The 22,283-nt window shown below is 51.3% G+C and overlaps 1 protein-coding gene across 2 annotated transcripts; it reads right to left on the bottom strand.

Moving 5' to 3' along the window:
• Positions 1-686: 686 nt before the first annotated feature.
• LOC104480772 (ATP-dependent RNA helicase DDX19B) lies at positions 687-12,590 on the bottom strand. Of its 2 annotated transcripts, XM_086764382.1 has the most exons (12): positions 12,441-12,590; positions 11,356-11,404; positions 10,869-10,922; positions 9,834-9,969; positions 7,811-7,903; positions 7,031-7,133; positions 6,143-6,257; positions 5,787-5,964; positions 5,123-5,360; positions 3,922-4,084; positions 2,961-3,152; positions 687-2,549 (listed from the first exon to the last, which is right to left on the bottom strand). In XM_086764382.1, exons 1-12 carry the CDS (start codon positions 12,495-12,497, stop codon positions 2,488-2,490), a joined length of 1,440 nt encoding a protein of 479 aa, XP_086620508.1. In that variant the 5' UTR covers positions 12,498-12,590; the 3' UTR covers positions 687-2,487. The 2 variants fall into 2 exon arrangements, with proteins under 2 accessions (XP_086620508.1, XP_086620509.1); XM_086764383.1 differs by lacking the exons at positions 7,811-7,903; positions 9,834-9,969; positions 10,869-10,922; positions 11,356-11,404; positions 12,441-12,590 and adding an exon at positions 7,238-7,342.
• Between the last annotated feature and the right edge of the window lie 9,693 nt (positions 12,591-22,283).

Genomic DNA, 22,283 nt, shown 5'->3' with positions numbered 1-22,283 from the left:
CAAAATCACAGCAAAGGAAGCCCTGCGGCTCAGCGACTGCCCGCTGCTAGCAACTGGAGACGCGGTGACCACCACACAGCTTTGAGAGCACACAGGGGCCGATGCTTTAACCGAGAACAGAAGAATAAGAGCAACTTGGCTCGCAGTGGGCAGCGCTGCTTCCGCGGGAGGTTATGCCTCCTGAATATCTCCGTCTAAGATAAAGCTGAATGAGTTTGCTCTCTCTAACAAACTCACCCAGGCTACAGCATCTCCAAAGATGTGCATTTTAATTATTTAATTTTCTAAAAACCACGTCAAATGGTCTAGGCAAGCGCAGTGCAGGGAGAACACCTCTTTTCTCCCCCGGTTCTCCTTCACCAGACTTCTTCAAAAGTCTGGTAGGGATGCAGGGAAGGTCTTAGCAGCAACTCTGCCAAGACTGGCACAAAAAGCACTACGGGGGAATAACAGCATTGATCTGACCTCATTTATTGCATGGTATCATTTAACAAGCTTCCTCATGGAAAGAATTCTTAAAAAGAATTTCAGAAACTCAGCACTAATCAGGTGAAGTTCAGTCTGTCACAGGACGCTCTGAGAAGGTCATAAATGGAAACCTCACCAGGACTCCTGGCTTGGAACACCCTTAGCTAAGGCTTTTAAACCACAATTAGTATTCGAGCAAGAACTTAGCAGAGGCATCGTTCAGTACATGTTCTTTATTCCAATTAAAAGTACATTAGAAAGAGCACACAGGACCAGCAGCAGCTTTCGTGACAGTTCAACCCAATACTCTGCTGTCACGAGGTCACTCAGCTGTACTACTAAAGAAGGTGATTGAAACAAGTCTTCCACTCGACACGCAAGCACTCACTCACCTGCCACTTTAAATAGGTTTCCAACAGAATAAAAATAGATACACCCCAGAATACAAAAAGCTTGATTTTTAACAGTTTTTTTTTTTCATTAAAGCCTTTATACAAATTGATAAAAGGGTGCACGATTTCCTAAAATTTTAGGTACATTTTAAATGAGCCGTTTTTTACTTGGTAAAAGGATCCATGTTCCTGTCTTTGAACAGAATATGATGGCCAAAATTGCAAAGAAAATCCCTAGTTAAATTTACAATTTATACATTTGTTTTGAAGTGATTCCTGCACCGAGTAGCTCACGCACGTCCCATCTTCCCCAAAAAAGAGCTGTGCACCCTGTGTTCTAATTCAGGAGCCTCCTTCTCCTGGAAACTGGGCTGGGGGAACAACCCACCGGCTTTCAGTTGTGCGCACGAGAATGGTCCCAACCAAACTAAAAGCCCGAGTGCAGAAGCTGCAAATCATTCCTTCTCCAGCGAGGATCACCCTGGGGCGAGGGACTGGTGACCTGTTTTGCACTACGAGCACAATGAAAGTGGAGCGCTTCCCGTCTGCAATTTGGCTGAGCAATTTAACTCAAAACTCTGGTAGTGAAACATACTGCAACAGGTAAATTTGGTGTTCAAAAGGTAATTTTTTTTGGTCAATACAAGCTATCATGATTTTTTTTTTTTTTTTTCTTTTATTCCTGGTTCTGTTCCTGGTCGGTGAAGCCCAGCAGTTCTCTACGTTACTCACACGGAGCTTCACAGCAGCAGCTTAGAACTGGCACCACCTGCCTAAAGGCGGCCGACCCCTCCTCCAGCGGACATTAGCATTTTACGGAGGTGAATTTACTCAAGAAAATTAATTAGTACAGTTCCCTTCATACTGCCCCTCCCTCCCACCCCACCCACACCTCGGCGAGGTTAAGCGCTTCAGATGAACTTCTAGAGTACGTACTTAAGCACTGTCACCACGGCACCGCTTTACGTATAGCGGCCGTTCTAACAAATGAAAAGAAAATACTGCCCAGCAAAAGCAACACAGCACCTGTGTCTGCGAGTATGAGCTACTGGAGGACAATTTACGGAAGGTAAAGCAGGGAAAATCCATCAGGAAGCCAGACATGAGTCTTAAAGAGCTCAGGGGAGCGCCAGAGAATGACATCCTATTTTGTACAAGTTGAGTATTTAGCCAAAAACCAGCTGCCTTGTTTGGTTTTTTTTTTTTTTTTTGCGGTTTTTTCTTTACTCATGGCCATTATCTATTCGGCTGTTGAATTTTAACTGATCAGGTTAATGCTGAACTTCATTCTGATTAAAGGCAATAAAGCTTTTTTTTTTAAATTTGTTTTAGATAATTACATATTGCCCATTTTTTGGCAAGTGTATTTCTTAGAATTGAAAAGATCTTCCCATCGTAAGGCTAAACTAAGAAATGTTAAAAGCTTCTGTAAACATTTCCTCTTCCTCCCCAAAGTTGCACGATTTGAAGTCCAACTGCAATTTTTAAAATGAGGTAATTTTTGTGTACTCATATCTTAAGGAGTCCTTTTCGGGACGAGCTGAGAGGCGTGCCAATCTGAACGCTGATCCAATTGTAGTGGGAGAGCTTCCACAGCAGGGTACACACCAGTTCCAGCAGCTGTACTTCAGTTAGTTATCTTCTCAATTTCATCCAGGTCGTCAGTATCCAATTTGCATATCTTTTTGCCTGGGAAAGACAAGAAGGAAGTCAGATTTTTTTAACAAAGAGCTGAGAAGGGAAAGCTGCTTTCTTTAGCTGGTCTGGAGGAGTTCAGGTTTATCTATGAAATGTTCAGTCAGGTTTTAAATCTACAACATAAAACTTTTTTGTTTTATCAAAGGCTCATCAGGATATTTGTGTTACAGTCTCTGGAAAATCAATTTTAAGGACCATCCAGGTAGCCAGCAGACGACTTATTTCTGCTCCTATCAGATGTAGCAGTTCACAATCCTAAGTGACACCACACAAAACGCAGCTGATGGGCTCTTCTGCGTCAGCTAAGGCTTGACAAATATCCCCTAGATCTGCTCAGTATGCAGCCAGTCAAAATTCCACAGAAATAACATCTCGGTTTAGAGAAAGTCTGAGAGTACGTACTGAAATGTTCCTGGATTCTGTTGAGAATATTCATGCTGTGCTTGCTGTCCACCATGTTAACCGCCAGCCCTCGCTTGCCAAAGCGACCGGTACGTCCAATCCGGTGCAGATACGTCTCGTTGTCTGGATTTCCATCTTTATCCACAGGAAGGTCAAAATTGATGACAACGGAGACCTGCTCTACATCGATCCCTGATAAAAAGAAAGCATCAGGTTACACAACCGCATTTAAACCATTTCGCAGCAGGAACAGCCTCCTCTGTGTGCAGTTGGGTCACCATATCCAGGTTACCCAACGGCAGAATTTCAGAGAGCTGCCATGTGGCTGCCTCCACGTTAATTGAGGAGTTAAAAGCCAGTCTCAAACTCGGAAATGGCTCTTTCCCACAAGATCTTTCCGGGGTACTTTGAAATAAAAACTATCTAGCTGTTGCACCAGAGAATCCCACAGAAATAGCAAATGGAAACGCAGCTGGAGCTGCTCAGCTTTAACCAGCACTTACACAGTTTGGGAACTCTCTCCTCCCCTCCGAAGCTGTAAAGGTCTCGTTTTTTTTTTCCAAGTACTATGTTGTCTTAACTGTTCTAGGATGTCAAATTGCAACACAAATTCCTGCTGGAGTTCAGCACTTTTCAGATTTCCGTATTTTGGAACGTGTTTATTTTAAACACCGAGGGTCAGCAGTACAAGCCAGGCTTGGCGCCAGAAGCATAAAATTCTCACAGGATGGTCTTTTTCATCTCAAGCAGCAGAAAGGCTGCAAGGAATCCTGTGTTTGCCCACAGGCATCTTTATCCACACAGACAATAACCAGCTGCCCAAAAAGTCCAGGAATGACTTTAAGGACCCTAGTCTCTCCAGACTGGAATGCTTGAGGATATGAATTCTGCAAACCAGCGCGCAGTATACTCTCTTAGGAACTGCCTCTGCCCCTGCCTGCCCAGCTCTGCCATGCCCTACCTCTGGCACAGACGTTTGTGGTCACCAGCACCTTCTCTTTGCCCTCTCGGAAACGCTCTATCACCGCGGCTCTCTGTTCCACCATCATTTCCCCGCTGAGCAATGCCACCTGATGGCCTTCCTTGGACAGCTCTGCCGCCAGCCAGCCAGCCGTTTTCCGAGTCTGAAACACAAAGCCAGGCCCATCTTTGGGAGGAAGCTTTAATGCTGTAAAGCGAGAACAAACCTCTCTGGGGTCGACTGGAAGCTCAGTTTTTGTATCTTGAAAGGAAACAGTTCCTAAGCGCTGTGCCCTCCTCATTACAAACTGTGCTCCCAGCTGTCGTATCAGAACTAGGAAAGCGTGCATCTGCCACCACAGGAACATTTGTTTAAGAAATGCACACGTTTTTTTCCTGTGTGCTCTGCTTCTCAGCTTTAACTATGAAGGAGGCTTGCATGTGTACACTAAAAACTCAGGAGCATTGTCAAGAAAACAAAACTACTCAGCTTGGAAAATGTCAGGGTTTGAGCTGAATGTAGTTGTGAAATCCAACAGAGGCTCTACGCAGTCTTGATTTAAACAGTTTCCAATTGTTGGGAATTATGTCTGATATTACTGCATCTCGAGACAGCATAAGAGCAGACTGCTGCAGCACACGCCAAACACCGGTTTTATCTTGTCTGAGCTAGCTTTACGTGGCTGTTCTGGTGCTGTCAGCTCTGTTGTTTTCCTAAGACTTATGGTGGCTTCCAGGAAGAAAAAAAAAAAAAAAAAAAAAAAATCTCAGTCTCACAAGGAGACCCTAGAGGTACATCATCAATTACCCGAGGGAAATGGAGTCCCAGGAACAGCTACATATTGGCTGCAGAACGACAAGACTTCTCCATCCCTCATTCTGCCCTGTTTTTACCCATTTTCCAACTTCAGCGTTTTGGGTTTTTTTCAGTAATGCTGAATAATACGTTGGTTTGGAAAACTGTGCATTAATCTTTGCTTCAGAGGACTTCAAGAATATAAATGACTGTTAGGCTTTCCTGGATAGGAAACGCAGAGAAAGAAACTAGCTAGTGCTAGTTCACTCAAAGAGGGAGCCAGAAGAGCTGAAGAAAAGGGCAATTTGTGTTCTCGGTTTCTCTCTGAAAAGGTGCCTGGCCAGGTTTTTAGCACTAACAGACAGGAACGGGGTCGTTGGGACTGATGTTTCCCAAAAGGACTCACATGGCAGAAGATCATGGCCTGGGCAATGGTGATAGCGCCGTAGATATTACAGAGAGCCTGGAACTTCTCATCTCTGTTATTGCACAGAACGTAATACTGCTTAATAGTGTCCAGTGTCTCCTCCTCTCGCTTCAGTTTGATAATGTTCGGGTCAGGAACAACTTTTTGAGCAAACTTCCACACAGAATCCTCAAAAGTGGCTGAAAACAGAAGCATCTGGCAGTCCCTGGGGAGCATTCTGCAAGAGAGAGCAAAACGGGCAGGGTTCCCACGCAACGCTGCCGCCCCCCCGATATCCTGATGGGATTAATGCTGCGGGCAAAGCAGAACAACAGCCTCAGAACCAGTTATTTCAGTGGCTGGAAAGACTCATGCTGATTGTTCCCCCACGGACCAGTGGCATCCAGACTGGCATTCTTAAAAATGAATAAACCCTGCTCCAGGGACAGGCTTTTTATTCTCTAAGAAAATGAAACTGCTTGTCATCCCCTGACATTCTGCCTCTATTCACCATCTGGATTAGAGCTAAATATATCATTTTAATCTTGTTGCTTTATCGGTGAAGACACCAGTCAAGAATCCAGCCCTGCTGTCCCTGTGTTACAAAACAGCTAAAATGGAAAGGAATAAAAATCACCTCGGGCAACGTACGCCAAGTCCTTACCTCTGAATGCGGATGCTCTGGTCCTGATGGCCCTGGGTTGCAATCATCACGTCAGCCTCATCCAAGACGAACACCTTGATTTTCTTGGGATCTATGAATTTCAGTTTGGAACACCAGTCCAGCACAGTGCCGGGTGTGCCGATGACAATCTGCTCAGAGATCTTCTGACCTCGCTCCACTGCCGAGACAGAGAGGAAGGCTTTAGTTAGATGGCTGGGCAGAGAGTGAAATGCTCTGCCCCTCTCTGAACAAACCTGTTTCACCATCTGACTGCTCTATGGCTCGTTTACCGTACTGCACCCAAGGAACATAATTTTCACATCTACGGTCTGTTGGTAGCGTTCCACCTTACTCACATTTATTGCCTCTGACAGCATACGCAAGCTTCAGCTCCGGATAAAACTTTCCCATCTGTTCAATCACTTTCCCTGTTTGAAGGGCCAGCTCGTACGTTGGGGAAAGGCACAAACACTGGAGGGACAGAAGGATAATGCGTCTGAGATGACCAATGTCCTGGGCAACACTATCACACTTGCTTTTAAAAATCCTTATCATTGATGTTTGCCTGAAGCTGAACAGTTTCTGAAAGCTCATCAGTTCTGCACCCTGGAACTAGAGGAAGGAGTTGACAGGATGCGGCCGCCTAGCTACTGGCTTTCTGCGTTCAGTTCTGCTCCTCAGGCTTGAGAGAGGACACATACAGACAGCAGTGACAGGAACCTAACACAGTTACACTAAGAGATAAAACCGACATCTTTTAAGGAAAATTTTAGCCTTTGTAACACTGCTCAACTATCTCATAAGGAAATTTGGTTAAAAAAAAGCCCCTTTCCAGGTGTTCCCTGCTCTGTTGTCACAGATATCTTCTCTTCCATCTCAAATTCCACTTACTTAACCCCCTTCAGCCTGTAATATTTCTCTGATTTAATTTCTCCTAGAATGATACCCCCTCAGTTTAACTCCTCCCAGAGCAATGGCAACCTGAGTGATGCAAGGGGGGCACTCACAGGAACAAGTTGTGAGCAAAATCCACATCTTTTGCACAAACGGCATTTTGACAGATCCCCATATCACCAGCCCCTGCTAAGCACTTTACAGAAACAGCATCACAGAGGTGGGTTCATCGAGCTATGAATTTACAATCGAAGGTCTCAACAGAAGCCCAACCTCTTCACTAGGTGGCACTGCACCACCACGAAACACCACGAAACCCCCCCAAAACAATCACATCCCAGAAACTTTACCTGTGGATACTTGTTGCCAGGTTCAACCCGACTGAGCATGGCCAGGACAAAGGCAGCCGTCTTGCCAGTACCGGACTGAGACTGTGCGATCAAGTTCTGTGGGCTGCAGAACAGACAGCAGACACGCGCTCAACCGGGTGAACCACCCGGACAACGTACTCACGGGGTTGAGCGATAAAGAAAACGCAGCAAGTGGCATTGTAATACCTTTTAGATTTATCACCGCTCTGGTCTGGCGCCTAGCTCAACCAGCTACTCTCCACAGGGTAGAAGTTTGTTTCTGCCCTCTACCAACTCTCTCTTTCAGCAGCTCTTGATTATGGAGATTTGGAAGGAAAACTGTGATTATCTGGCAGTGCTTTTTCCATGTTGAACATCTTCCTCTAGTGTTTTAACACTTCACACATTTCAGCTCAGGGGTGCAGAGAGGAAAACCAACCAGACAGGCAACGCAGCATCTCAACTACTCCCACCCACCCAGGATTTCTGGAGCCATGTTCCACAGCAGCCTTATTATTTCTCCCCTACACTGACCAGGAAAATCAGACTGACCTTGGCCGGACACTGCGGCACTGCGCATTCAGTACCAGCTGTAGAAAAAGGACAAATCCAGGGCTGCTGTCACGTAGTTTATGATCACAGAAAGGCCATGGCACGGGAACCTTTTCACCACAGCCCAGACAGCTCCCCCATCACCATCCTCCCCTCCAAAGCTCAGCAATGGGACAGTAAATCTTTCAAATCCTTCCTGTACTGGGAGTAGAAAGTACGTGTACATACGGTTCAGCGAGCATCATGGGCAGGGCATTCTCTTGTATCTTAGATGGTCTGTTGAAGCCCATGGCATAGACTCCTTGCAGGAGCTGTGGTTTCCTGAAAACAGAGGAGTTTTTATACCGTGACCTATTGAATTACATTTGGTTTTCATTTGTGTACAAAAAGGTGAGAATAAAACCTTGCAGCCGGATCTAGAGCTGCCCCTTTCTGTGTACCTGCTATAATCGCACCGGTGACTACAACGTGCCTGGAAAGTGACTACATCAGTGCCTGGAAGCTACAAGCGAGAGCAGAAAGTCTGGAAAGGAAGCTTTTGCAGAAAATCCTTGATTTACTAAGTCAGCCTGCATGCCTGCCTTTCACAGCTACATGGAAACCCATGTGTCACAGCTCTACGGCTAGCTCTGGGCTTCTTGTTCTAAAGCAGCTTTTCAGACAATCCCGGGAATCGCAGAGCAGAGAGCATTAATCCCGTCCTTTAGGCCAATCCATTTTCCTCAGCCGTGCCTAATCGCGGCGCCAAAATTATCACTCTTGAAGACTCAAATACGGGACAAAGTGACCTCAGTATGAGGAACAGGATGAAATGTAACGTCATCAAATCATTGCAAGGACTACAGGAAGTCATGATGGATTCTGTAAGACATACTGACACCAGCGCGATCCTGGCTTAGCGTACAAAACCGACTGGTAGGCTCAGTTCACCGTGACCACACCTAGTGATCCGTGGTGATAACCCAGCACTCAAAACAAAGCGCGTCCTCAAATGCTCATCTCATCACTTGCTTTTTCTCAAGGGAGCTTTCTAGTCTCAGCAGACACTTGTGTAGACGAGGAGATCCAAGAACAACCTAAACTCAGGTTATGGTGCTGGTGACCTCTTTGCCGATGACCTCCGACAGCTCACTGCAGTGCTGTTAGTGGTGCTCAGAGGTAAGGGCTTTCCTTTCAGCACAGGTTACAGGTTTCCTACTCGCCATTCCCCGCGGTGAAGAACTTCCTAATAGGCACAACATGCTTTTTAAAAATCCTGTATTACTTTCAGACGACGGCTGGAACAAAAGCTCTTTGAAAAAGTAACCTTGTGCTGCTCAGAAGCAAGGACGTACAAAGCCCAACTCTGCAACAGTTGCCAAGGATACAACAAGTCATAACAAGATGAAGACTCAATTAGTCTGGCTGCCCCCTTCATTAACTCCCTTGGATTGTTTGGCTATTGAAAGAGGAATTAGTCTAACAGGCACTACAGGACCTCGGCTTTTTTTTGTAGACATTCAACCACTAACATTAACAAAGTGAAACGACATCCTGACATTTCACGGTGAGAAGTCTCATCGGCTCGGATTTCCCCAGGGAGCTTGCAAAAGAGCAACAAAATGGAGGCCATCAATATAACCAAAAATAATCCCAACAGGACGGCTTCTTTAGCACATTAAAAAAATATCTATCATGCCTTAAATACAGCTGTCATCACTTGAAAGCTGCACTGGTAAAGGTATTCAATAGCAGGGGTCAGGAAACACTATCGCTAGTAGTCTCTCCAGTAGGTAAATCCAGTACCACTGGCAGGGAAAAGATAAGCTTTCCCTTTGTGTTATTCACTGCTGCTGCTGGCCCTTCACAATAACCAACAGAGAACAGCAACAGAAGACGGCTGTGTTCATTACTTCTGCCACTAAAACAAATCTCGTGTTTTCCAAAACACTGCCGTGCTGCTGGAACACCTGCTCCGAGCCTCCCTGCGGCTGCTGGAGAACCGGTGGTGAAATGACGCCACCTCCGACACAGAGAAGGTCTCACTTTGCAGTTCAGGTCACCCCAGTGACTCGAGGTGGAAGGAGAGCCCTCCCTCCTCTGCTCACCTCATCCAGCTCCACTGTGCATTTGAAGACCAAAAAACACACATTAAAATTCAGAATAGCGTTGCTGGAGCCGATTACAGAAAGCAACGGCAGCTCTACACCGACCAGGACTTAAAATTTTAAGCAGTATCTCCTATGCAGCCAAGAAATCTAACAGGACTTACAGTCGCAGTTCCTCAAAGGACTTCACGGAGTAGAGAGGTGACGTGGGATCCCTCTGCAGCACCTCCACCTGGTTTGTTGTGTCCACCAAGTTACTGCGGATCAGCTTGTTTAGCAAGGACTGGGCAGCTCTGTCCTCTGTTGAAAGAGGTAAAAAAAAAAAAAAAAAATTCATAGCCCATTTCAGGCATCGCTCCCGCTGAAACGCTGCATTTCTGAGCCACCTAAAAAGGACAAGGTGCAGGCAAATACTGGAATTCTCTGTTACAGAGCAATGTCATAAAAGAGCCCAAACTTCCCGAATTAAACACTTGTCAGGACATCCCAGAGAGTCACAGTTAATATCCAGAAAGACAAACCAAAGCAAGCACCGTTGTAAGGGCGACCTTAACAGGTTCAGAACTGTGATTATTTACGATATTTTAGTTTAGCATCCAACTGGAAGGTGGGACAGGGCTAAAAGCCTCTTAAAGCCTCCCTACTGTCTGACAAGTGGGCAGACACCTTTTCATAGAATCACAGAATGGTTTTAGGTGTTTCTTCTTCTTCTTAAGGAAAGTTTGAGAACAAATGATACTTTGGAAGATTCCAGGGCTGAAACGCAGCAAATGCTGAGGATAAGCGAGATCAGAATGGACAGTTAAACTGCTGCACTTTGGGGTTTTGCTAATAAATCTGTTTTCCAAAGCCACCTTCTGAAGGCTTTAGAGCTCTCACCCAGCTCTTAACAGCCGTTTCATAAACGCAACGTGTTGCTTGCTACAGCAATTCCAGCTCCAGGTTATCCAACCACTCCTGCATCCAGTGCTGCCTTTGAGGACACTGCTATCCCCTTATTTCTCTCCACTCTAATCCAGGAGTCTCCCAAGTTATTACAGCACCCAGTGGCTTTAAAAGTATTATGGAGGAAGGACACGTCTTACAGTTAAGTCCTTGGGGCAGGATACAAGATCACCCATCCCGAGACATAAGGCAGACTTACACAAAATTAATTTGTTAACATTCCTTGCCAAACCGTTTTTCAAGAGGACACTTACCCTTCTCCTCATCCTCTGCCTTCTCGATGTTGTCATCTGCCTTGACGACAGCACCTACAGGAAAACAGACAGGTTTGGGGCAGATGTGAGGTCAGGCAGCCCACACCCCCAGAGTTTTGGGCTTTGAACATTGTGGGAAAAGCTACCAAACAGCCCATGTTGCCGACAAGAGCCCTGCTCTATCGGTGCGCAGAAGAAACCCAAGTTACGGCTCGCGCCGTGGGGCCAAATTAAAGTTTATCAACCACACCAACAGATTCTACCTGCACAGCTCCCTGAATACAGCAAAACATGACTTTAAAAAGTTAGCCCAGCAAAACAGCGCGTGAGCCAGATATTTAGTTTACGCTGCTGTTTAGTCTTAGCTTTATGTTTCCCTTTTCCGGAATTTCTCAACTAATCAGGAATTTACTTTGGCAGCAGCGCTCCAAACCCAACGGAGAAACATCACGCCCTTTCTAAGGCTATTTTAGCACCCGCAACTCACCGTTGGCATCTGGTTTGGTTTTTTCCTCCTTCAGGTGTAAATTGCTCAACTACAAGCGAGGAAAAACACAAAATCAGAGTCGTTCAAAGGCTACCGTACCCACGTTTTACTACTGGCCAGGAAAACCCCAGCTTTCATCAGCGCTTCCAGATTTACTGCTGGCTTAAACCCTTGCACAGCGAAAACTCGTACTTGAGGACAAGCGAGATGAAGTTAGCGAGATGAACTCCATTTCAAGAGTTTTAAGACAAATACAACTTTTTCTAAGTTGTAACAATGACACGGAGAAGGGGTTTGTTTTCTGTCGCTGCGTCCCTGCTCCCTCATAGCTCTGCCGATGGCAAATGGGGGAAAATTTACATTCCAGGATGAAATCTCGTGCCAAGGGCAGCCCTGGCCCACACAAGGTGCCCCAGGATGAGTCTCTCTCGCCAAGGGTTGGGTTTACCCCCAAAAATGTGACGGGGAGAGGAGGCCTGAGGGTTGTCCAGGGGCTGAACTAATGGTCTCTGAGCTACAAAGCAGCATTTGAGCAGCTCAGAAAAATTAAAAATCCAACGCCTCAAACACATTTAGATCTTGTCACCAAAAAACAAAAAAAAAAGAGAGAGAAAAAAAGGGATTTGTTTGGCCTCTGGATGAAGACTGCAGGCTCGGTGACCACCTCTGAAGTGGTGCTGCTGACAGGGCTGTGTTTGGATGGAGGGTGAGGGGGAAGGACAGCGGCCTCCCTGCTCTTTTGACACTCAAAATATGAAAGAAAAAGTAAAATAATTATTTAAAAAGGAAGAAAGGGGTTTTTTTTTTCTCCTAAAGGCAGACCCCAGGCCCAGGGATGCGAGGCAGCGCTGCCGGCAGGGCCCCGCCGCGACGGGGAAGGACAAGGGCCTCCCTGCGCCTCTGCTCCTCCAGAAAGGAAAACGGGGACAAAACGGGTTTTCCGGCACTCGCTGTTTTTATTTTATTTGATTTTATTTTTGTGAGGAGGTGGCGGCGGCGCCAGCGCAGCCCCGGGGTCCCCGCGCCTCAGGCCCGGGCCGCTGCCAGGGGCCCCCCGCCCCGCCGGGCACCCGCTCCCCACTCACCGACTCGGCCGCCGCCTCCTGCTCGTCCACGGCCAGGGCCCAGGAGTCGGTGGCCATGTCCGGGCCGGGGGGGCGCTGGCGCCGGGTTCGCCCTCAGCAGCAGCAGCCGCAGTAGCAGCAGCAGCCGCAATGGCGCCGGGCGCGGGAAGGGCGCATGCGCCACCCGCAGTCACCGCCATGCCCGCCCTCTTCCGTCCTCAGGGCCCGGCGGCAACCGCGGCCGCGGCGGCGGCGTTCCGGGAACGGCGCGTTCCGCCGCCCCCACCCGGGGGGGGGTAATAACGGGGGGGACATAATAACGTGGGGGGGGTGTGAATAATAATAGGGGGGCAGAAACGGCTCGGGGGGCTCACTAACCCGGGTCGGGCTGGGGTGTGGGGAGCTGGGGTCGGGCTTGGCCTGGCCTTGGTGTGGGGTCTGGTGCCCTGTATGGTGTTAGGCTGGGGGCAGGCCTTGCCTTGCTGTGTGGGGCTGGGGGTCCAGGCCCCCTGTATGGTGTGGGGCTGGGGGTAGGCCTTGCCTTGCTGTGTGGGGCTGGGGGTTCAGGCCCCCTGTATGGTGTGGGGCTGGGGTTCAGGGCCTGCCTTGCTGTGTGGGGCTGGGGGTCCAGGCCCCCTGTATGGTGTGGGTCTGGGGGTAGGCCTTGCCTTGCTGTGTGGGGCTGGGGTCCAGGCCCCCTGTATGGTGTGGGGCTGGGGTTCAGGGCCTGCCTTGCTGTGTGGGGCTGGGGGTCCAGGCCCCCTGTATGGTGTGGGTCTGGGGGTAGGCCTTGCCTTGCTGTGTGGAGCTGGGGGTCCAGGCCCCCTGTATGGTGTGGGGCTGGGGGCAGGCCTTGCCTTGCTGCCTGCTGTGGGGCTTGGCTCCCTCTATGTTGCAGGAGTGGGGCTTGGGTTTCCTGTGTAATGGAGTCCCTTTGGGAGCAGAGGCTCGGGGGGAGTCACAGAGACGCTGTGGCATTTGCGAGGGAGCCGCAGCTCTTTCTGTCTCTGGAACAGAGGTGTAGGTGAAAAACAAGGTTGTAGAATGACTCACGGAGGTGTAGAAGCGGCAGGAACATGGAAAAGTAATTTGTGTCCTGTCTCTCGCTGCAGGGCATCAGCTGGCTTAGACACAATGTCAAACCTGTTCTTTCAAGCTCAAGGCGTGAAAAAGGGAAAGTAGAAAGGAAAGACGTGTGGGAAGAGCCTGTGGGATTTCCTCCCTGGGCTGCCATTCCCTGCTCAGTGTTAGTCCTTCCTTGAACCTTGTGTGGAAGGAGCAGCCCTCAAGGCCGGTCTTAATTTGTATTTTTATTATATGCGGCAGGACTAGTAAACCAGCCAAGCCGTAGGCGTCAGCCAGAAGTTCCCCAGACGCTGGTTACTTCCTTGTCTCGGTATTCACGCTCCCTTTTAATGAAGACGCAGGGCCACCTTGTTTGCTCCCACAGCCTGAAACTTCCCATCGGAGCAGTTACGTCTTTCTGTGCACGAGGAATCTTCTCCACACCTTGTGCAGTTCCACTGAGTTTGGTGCATTAGCCCAGGCAGGACAAGGCCCTTCGCTAGCGCTCTTCAAACACCCCTCTGAGGGTTTTTGTTTGTTTGTTTGTTTGTTTTTTAATTTTCTCCGGCTAAAACTCATGATTATTGAGTATTGTCATCTGATGCTTTCCCGCATCTATCTAATTTGGTTTCCTCTTGGTGAGAGGCGTGTGTCACTCTGCACGCCGGGGACCACCCTTCCCCCCCCCAGCCGCACACGTGAACTTTGGGGTCTGGCAGTTTTCATTTGCAGAGCTGACATCATGGCTTTTTTTCCATGGCAACTCAGCGCGGCGCCCAGGAGGATGCTGAACACAGGGAGCTGAATGCGAGGAGATTTTCAATGGGAACAGAGCCGGCAGCTGATAGCAAGCCTGAGACATTAATTAATTAATTAGGGTGAAAATAAAAAGGAACGTGTGAAAAACAGGAGTCTCGGATGGCGATGGGTGCTTCAGCTGCAGAAAGAGATGCTTGTGCTTCCCAGTGTAATGTTTTATTGCAGAGAAACCTCCGGTAAAATCAACCAGTTGGGGTGAGCCCCGTGTTAGAGATGGGGAAATCGAGGGAAGGAGAACTGCCCGTCGTTAGGCAGCGTTGGCTGGATGCAGACCTTTCCAGCCGTGCTTTCTAATCCTCTACCTGAGCTGCAATGATTTCTCAGGGTTTTAAAGGCTCTGGGGACTTTTGGTGCGGTGTGATTGTGCTGGCGGTTGCGGGTGTTTCTGTGTTGCCTCTTCTGTACGTGAAAAAAAAACTTTTCTGGGGCAGGGAGTGGTTTTCCTACAGTGTGTGCTCAGCCACCTGTACAGGGCCCTTGATTTTGCTGGGGACTCTGCTGTTGTAGAATCACAGAACGGTTTGGCTTGGAAGGGACCTTCAAAGGCCATCCAGTCCGACCTCCCTGCAAGGAGCAGGGACATCTCCAACCAGACCAGGTTGCTCAGAGCCCCGGCCAACCTGGCCTGGAATGTTTCCAGGGATGGGGCATCCACTGCCTCGCTGGGCAACCTGGGCCAGTGTTCTACAACTCTCATTGTAAAAATTTTTTCCTAATATCCAATCTGAATCTACCTCCCTCTATTTTAAAACCATCACCCCTCGTCCTGTCACAACAGGCCCTACTGAACAGTCTCTCCCCATCTTTCCTGCAGCCCCCTTTGGGCACTGGGAGGCCGCTCTCAGGTCTCCCCGGAGCCTCCTCTTCTCCAGGCTGAACAGCCCCAACTCTCTCAGCCTGGCCTCACAGGAAAGGTGCTCCAGCCCTTTTATCATCTTCGTGGCCTCCTCTGGACCCTCTCCAACTGGTCCATGTCCTTCTGATATTGGGGTCTCCAGAACGGGACACAGTACTCCAGGTGGGGTCTCACCAGGGCAGAGTAGAGGGGCAGAATCCCCTCCCTCGACCTGCTGGCCACGCTCCTCTTGATGCAGCCCAGGATGCGGTTGGCCTTCTGGGCTGCAAGAGCTCATTGCCGGCTCATGTTGAGCTTCTCATCCACCAGCACTCCCAAGTCCCTCTCCTCAGGGCTGCTCTCGATCCAATAATTAATCGAATAATTAAATATTTATTCTTTTACACATGAAATAAATATTCAGATTAATTTAACATTAAATAAATGCTTCATTCCCCCCATCAGTGGACTTTGTCTGAGGTAGAACTAGAGATCTTGGGTGGGCAGATGCTGCACCGTGAAATTTCGTTGGAAATATCTGTGGTCCTTACCCAACAAACAGGTCAGAGGCTCCTTGTCCGTGCGCGTACCTGCTCGGAGGAGGAGCCGGTCCCTGCTTACCCCTGTGTTACCCCTTTTTATCATCACCATTGACCAACAGGGTGATGTATGGTTTTTTCCAAGCATTCCAGGGTGAGGAAAACTGCTCACCCTTACTTACAGAGCAGGGCACGGCAATAACGAGAAGTGCTCATTGCTCTCCATCTAGCAGGGGGTTTGGTTTGGTTTTTCTCCTGTTCTGTTTTTTATTTTTTCCATACCTAAACCTCCCAGCCCATTGACACAGGCTGCGTTTGGAGCGTGCAGACATTAGAGGGATGCGGTTACGTACGCGTGGAACGCTGAAGCGTGAGGGAGCTGAATAACGAGCGGGCAGGGAAAGCCCGCCCTGCGCTTGGCTGCTGCCTTGCTGGGTGCCCTTGAGCTGGTCCCATAACTCACCTGGGCTGGTCCCAGGCGTGAAACGGGACGGGAAATACTCCTCTGCGGTGCCTCGATGTTTAGAGATGCTGCCTACCGCCGGTTATTATCTGGCCCTGGGTGGGTAAGCCACAAGCTACAAGATGGGACTTCTGCTGAGCCCAAATTCTGGTTTTTAGGTTGTTCTCCCCCCCAGTTTTTTCTCATTTATGCCCCTGCTGCAGCCCATCTGGTTTCTCAGCTGCCTCTCCCTGGGAGGAGGTGGCCCTTATCGATGGTGGCATTTCCTAGGCATGGAAACATCCCATGGAAACTTCCTTCATCTGGAGAGGATGAGGAGGAAGGAATGCCGGTCGAAGGCCCCTCTGAGCCGCTTTGGCACGTGTCAGCCCTACTGAATGTTGTGCTGATGCCTTCGTCACTGCAGCCTCACCTTTGGCGCTCAGTTCCCCCCAAACAAGTCTCTCGCTGTCCTCCCAAGGTCTCACATCTGCCTCGGCCTCCGTGCAGGATCCCGCTCTGTTTTATAAACAAGTATGCCGCAGCTACCAGATTTGCTGGTATGAATCCCAGGATTTCTCCTGACATATGTTATTTTCTTTGTAGGAGCCAAAAGCCGTAGTAAGCAAACATTTTAGCAGGTGCTGGCAACATGGGGTGTGGGCTTCTCAGGGGCTGACTTATTTGTCTAGCAAGAACCATAAATTCTCAAGCTCCAGGGCTAAAGTCAGCTTCTGGGAGCTGGGCTTGGAGGAAAAAACTCTTGACCAGGCGTCTGCTTGCAGAGTTTCTTGTATCCCCTAAAGCAAGGGGAAACGGCAAGATGGTTCATTAGAGACGCTAGACATCTGGTCACCTGGGTCCTCCTGCGAGGTGGCCGTATGCTCAGAGAGGAGGGGGAGAAGGAAAATGCTCTGGATTCACCTGAACGCAGATGGAGAGGGAGCTGTGGAGGTTATAGGCGAGAGATGCTTTAGCGCAGAGCCCGGTGGGTGGGTTTAGGGGCTCGGTCTGCCGGCAGCGGTGGATTTACAGCCAGGGACAGGTCTGTGGTGGGACACAAACCAGACAGATTTGTGGGCGGATCTGTGTCTCTGCGTAGGATGAGGCGGGGGTAAAAACCTCTGTCTGCTGCGTTGGAGAGCTTTTCCTCTCGAGGGAGATGGTGGTATTTTTTTTTTTTTTATCACCAAATTAAGTAGCGGCGAGGAGCTTTATCCATCTACGTGCTCTGACCCAGGCTCGGTGTTCAGCCCTGCTTTGGGACAGTGGTCCTGCCAGTGCCCTTCCTGCTGCCTCAGTTTCCCCTTTCATCTCCAGGTGGTTTTTCCGGCGTTTAAGTGTAAGCTGCTCGGGGCAGGGACTATATCCTGCACAAGCACATCCTGCAGGAACAGCATCTCTCCCCTTGGCCGCGGAGGGGGCTCCTGCGTGCCCCATGGCTGGGGGGGTGCTCTGTGAGGGTCTTTGGGATGTGCCTGGGGAGGAAAGGGTGGATGGGCAGGGATGACAACAGCAAGGGGGAAAGAGGAGAGATCTGGCCTAGGGGAGTGGAAGACCTGATTTGGGGGGGCTTTAGGATGCTTTTAAAAGAGCAAGGGAGGGACAGAAGTGAAAGGTGATGGAAGAAAGGGGGGTTCTTCCCCTCCCAGCAGCTGCTGCAGAAAATCTCACCCCGGGGGGGGCAGGTGGTGGTGATCGGTAGGGCGAGTTTGCGTCCCCCTTTCTCTGCCAACTTGACCATCTCAAGGGCATCTTTTCTGCCCGGGTGGGCTTTGTCCCTCTCCCCTTCCCCTGCGGCAGGAGGGGAGCGAGGAGAGGAGGTGCGGAGAAGCCAGCGGTGTGTGTGTACAGGGTGATTGTCATGGTTACCTCCCTGACAAAACAAATGGCTCCACTTAATGATGGTCACCCAAACAGCTCCGGAAAGTGGTGCGCTCATCAGCTGGCTGCCAGTGGGAAGCTGGGTGCTCGCTCTGGGAAGCATGAAACCCTCCCCAGCTCCCAGGCAGAGCTTCGCCACAGGGGCACATGTTGCTGCAGGCGGTTAGGTAAGACCCCATCCCCACCCCGGACCCCCATGGACCACCCCACAGTGCTGGCAGCCCCGGCATCCCTGTCGGATGGCGAGGGACTGGGGGGACGAATGCCACAGGTTGCTGAGGTGGCTGGTGTGGCTCCCCCCACCCCAAGCCCTGGCGCTTGCTCTCTCTCCCTCTCTCCCTCCCTTTTTTTTCTCTCTCCTTATCTCCGTCTCTCCCTGTCTTTCAGAGACAAAAGCAGTCTGAAGCTGTGCCTGCTGCCTTCGGGATTTCTTCTGCCCTTCCTGCCCCACGAGCCCAGCTGCGGGTGGTTGCAGGGGCTGGCAGGAGTGGGTGAAGTTGCTCCAACCCCCCCATCCCCTTCCTCCTCCTTCCTCCTCCTCTCTCTTCTTCCAGGAAAGGTAAGAAAAGCAGTGGCTACTCTCCAGTTGCTCCTGCACCTTTTAGCAGGCTGGGCTGTGTGTGCTCTGCAGGGGGGGGTGCGTGTGTGTGTGTGCGGGCTGTTCTTTCCCAAGGCTGTGCACAATCTCAGCACAAAGCCGCACTCTGAAGAGATCCCTGTCATAATATTTTCTGCAGGCACAAGCCCACACTTTGCAAGCTGCTGCTTCCCTGCCTTGCCTTTTCCCAGCTGGGTGGTGAGCCCCTGTGCATCCACCTCCCCTCCCCAAAATCCTGCAGATGTTAATAGTGACTGTCTTCATCAGCAGAGGAGGCTGGATGTGGGGGACGGTGCTGGGGGGAATGGGATTTTGCTCTCCTGGGCAGCCAGCTATCCCAGCTGTGGACACACTGGTCTGGGGGAAGGGAGGATTGACCTTGGCAGGGTGAGGAGGGGGACTCTGAATCCCCTGGTAAGGGTCAAAGCACCAAGGACCTGGCTTGCACTTGTCACGCTTGGCTGGGGCGAGGGTGGATGGAGGAAGGCTGTGCTGCTCCTGGGGCCCTGGCATCCTGGGCTCTGGATGCATCCCCCGCACAGCGCTGGCTGCCTGGAGACTTTAGCCCAGCTGAAGATTTCTAGGCTGAGCCAGAGAGGGGGATTTTAGCCCAGACACCCCTTGGCTGAGCTGAAACCTCCCTGTCTGGCTCAGCCGCAGAGACCTTGCGAGCAGTGGCGCAGCAGCGAGCCCAGCGAGGCAGGAGTTAACTGAGCCCCGTGTCAGAAATGAATGCTCTCTGCGCAGGGACGTGATTGACGGTTCTGGAAACCAGGCTTGGGATGTCAATCACGGTCCCTGAGACCCGGCTCTGGGGCAAGACTGATGGCCCTAGTGACCTGCCACGGGGGTGATTGACAGTCCTCAAAATCTGGCTCTGCTGGGGCTGTCAATCACGTCTCAACTCACGCTGCGTCGTCCCGGGAAGGGGGAGCCCGGCTGTGTTCACTGGGTGCCCCTCTCTGCAGGGTGCTGGCAGGAGCAATGCTCCCCCCGCTTCCCCACCCCAGTCTCCATATCCGAGGCCTCGGGGTGCCCCTCTGGCTCCCAGAGGGATGCACGTCTCTGTGTCACCGTTTTGGCAGCGGGGTACCACACTGTCACCCCGCAGCGGCTCTGGGGCGAAGGGCGGCGGCCGTTCGGTTGATATTCCCGGCAGATAGGATACCCCACGCTGGCGTTTTGAGGGGAGGCTGGAGACAGGAGAACAGCTCCCGGAGCTTCCCGTGAGAGGTTCCCACAGGTCTGCCGTGGTGGATCCACTCCTCTTCCAGGAGATGCTGCCCTCAAACAGCAAAACCTGCCCTGTGCAGGGGCTCAGGAAAAGCCAGCGTGGACAGGAGAGTGCTGCGTGTGCTGTTTTGGACCCTGTTTGCTCCTAGTGCTTCCCAGAAATGTTTTGATCCCAGGCCCGTGGCGAGATTTGAGCCTCGTGCTTTCGGGGAGAGGGGCTGGAGTGGTCCCATGTGTCTCAGGTCAGGTAGGTGAGGTCGGGGTCCCCTGGCAGCGTGGTCACGTCCGCTCCCCGAGCCGTGCTGCCCCTGCCAAGCCGGGGGAAACACTGAAGTGTGGTTCTGCTCGAGAGCCCCAGAAATTGGGAAGTGCAGGGCTGTCTTGGTTTTGAGAACGGGTGGGAATTTGCTCTCCCCGTGGAGGCTGCCCAGCAGCTTCCGGAGGTGCTAACGAAGCGTTGAGGTGCAACAGCCGCCCCATCACCAGCCGAGATGGTCCGTCCATCCAGGGCTGTACATCTCCGCACCGCACCGGCTGTAATCATCCTGACGAGCCACTGGATGTCAGTGTTGATTGATACAGATGAAACGGGAGGAATATTTCACCCAGCTGCGGAAAACCAGCCATCCTCCGAGCGGTGTGGGTACGACCCCGAGCTGGCTGGAACCAGGATGTGAAATTTCCAAGGGGAAAATTTCCATTTTGGGGCTGGTGTGAGGTTACAGCAGGGCGATGCAGCGATTCAGTGGCCCAAAACTGCCTCCGACGCAACGGGTGGTACCAGCGCTGGGCTTCACGCGTCTGCATTCCTGTCCTGGGGGGCAAAAGCAGCTGGGGCTGCCTCCGAACATCTGCCTGTTGGACACCGGGGCCGGGCGGGGATGTGCTGCAGGTTTTATCCCAGCTGCCAAGTGCTGGTTTGGGTCTGAGTGACCACTTGTCGGCTGTGGGTGCCAGGGGCCCTGGGGGGGTGGCACTGCTGGGAGCCCACCCTGCTTTTGGGAGCTGTGCTGTAGCCAGGCTGCGTGCTCAGGCCTACAGCAGTAGCGGTTTGCTCTGTTCTTCATTTCAATGCATGAAAATACACCTTCAAAGAGCATTATTCTGCCTCTGGCTTTACTACACATGCTCAAAACCGGATTTTTTGAGGGCACACCAGTGCTTAGAGATGCAGGTGGGCACCCCGGCAGCTCTGAGGAGCTCTCCTGGCCTCGCAACCCCTTTTCAAGCACATAAACGCCCTTTCCAACCCAATCCGTTAAAATCCAGCCCCAAGCCTCACCCGTGCCTCGGGCCGGGCGCCCGCAGGCAGGCAGAGCGGCTGGTGCAAGCTCTGCGCGTCACGGGGACCGTCCACAGACGTGGGTGCAGCATCCGTGCCTTCCCCCTAAATGAGGGGGGCAAGCGCCTTACCGGCGTTGCTCCCTCCTCTGAAGAGGAGCAGATTGTCAAGGAAAGAGCATTTGCAAAGTAAGATAAGGAAAAAAACCCAAACGTGGTAGCATCCTGAGCATGGCTGGCCAAGGGACAGTTTCTGTCCCAGCCCCGAGCTGCTCCCCGGCTGATGGGATGACGGGTGTGGGGTATTTTTGGTGATGCAGCAAGCCGGCTGAAGGTATTTGCCAGTAGTTTCCCCTTCTTCTCCCGGGATGCCAAACGTGGTGTGAGGCCGTGGCTCAGGAGGCGTCTGGCTGGTGGCAGTGAGGGGGCACGCGGAGGTCGGGGTGGATGCAGATATGCTCTGTGGGGCAGCGATGCTGGTGTGGTGATTTCTGGACAGTGGGGTCCCGCCTGCTCCCATCCCGAGCCCCATGCCTGGATGGAGACCAAGCGCAGGTCCCGGAGCAGCAAAGGCAGATGGGGAGCAGCTGAGGGGGCTGGTGGCGAGCTCCTGGGGGGGCAGAGGAGAGAGATGCCGGCTCTTCCCCGTGCCAGCCTCCCCGCTCTCCCTTTTCCATGCTGCAGTCACTTGATGGCGTTGACAACACGATGTGGAGCTGCCGGCTGCCTCGCATCCCAAGGGCCTTGGTGGGGGGAAGCAGCTGGGAAGAACCCTCCAAGCCTTCCCTGTCCTCGGGACAGGGCACGGCACGGGGCTCTGCATCCCACCAAGGCTCCCTTGTTGCTTGCGCTGGCCTGGGTGATGCAGAAATCACCGCTGGCAGAGCAGCTCCCGTGAGAGGCACGTCCTAAGCCTCCATGCAGGAGAGGTGAGGGTCTTGGATCTCAACTGTGGCTCTGCTGTAAGTCACCCTGGCCAAGAGAGCTGCCAGGCTGAAGTCACACTCCCAGAGCCCGAATTCACCTCTCTGGCCACCCCATAATAAATTCCTGTTGTGCCTTGCTGGTGGAGAGCATCTTTCCCTTGTCATTTCTGGCTTGTTTTCTTCCCTAAGGCAAAATATTCCCCCCTCCTTCTTCCCCCGCCTGGCGTTTAATCACTTCCCGA

Source organism: Chlamydotis macqueenii, chromosome 21 (genome assembly GCF_036417535.1).
Source record: "Chlamydotis macqueenii isolate bChlMac1 chromosome 21, bChlMac1.mat, whole genome shotgun sequence".
Taxonomy (NCBI): Eukaryota; Metazoa; Chordata; class Aves; order Otidiformes; family Otididae; genus Chlamydotis; species Chlamydotis macqueenii.
Note: the sequence above shows the minus strand (reverse complement) of the source record. Positions and strands in the feature narration are given on the sequence as shown.

What these genes read in the sequence shown, in the direction of transcription:
- LOC104480772 (XM_086764382.1), bottom strand. Translation starts at nt 12,497, where the DNA reads ATGGCCACCGACTCCTGGGCCCTGGCCGTGGACGAGCAGGAGGCGGCG. An exon ending in AACCAAACCAGATGCCAACG is followed by an intron (nt 10,923 to 11,355) that starts GTGAGTTGCGGG and finishes GTTTTCCTGTAG; the next exon opens with GTGCTGTCGTCAAGGCAGAT. An exon ending in CAGAGCATCCGCATTCAGAG is followed by an intron (nt 5,361 to 5,786) that starts GTAAGGACTTGG and finishes TCTCTCTTGCAG; the next exon opens with AATGCTCCCCAGGGACTGCC.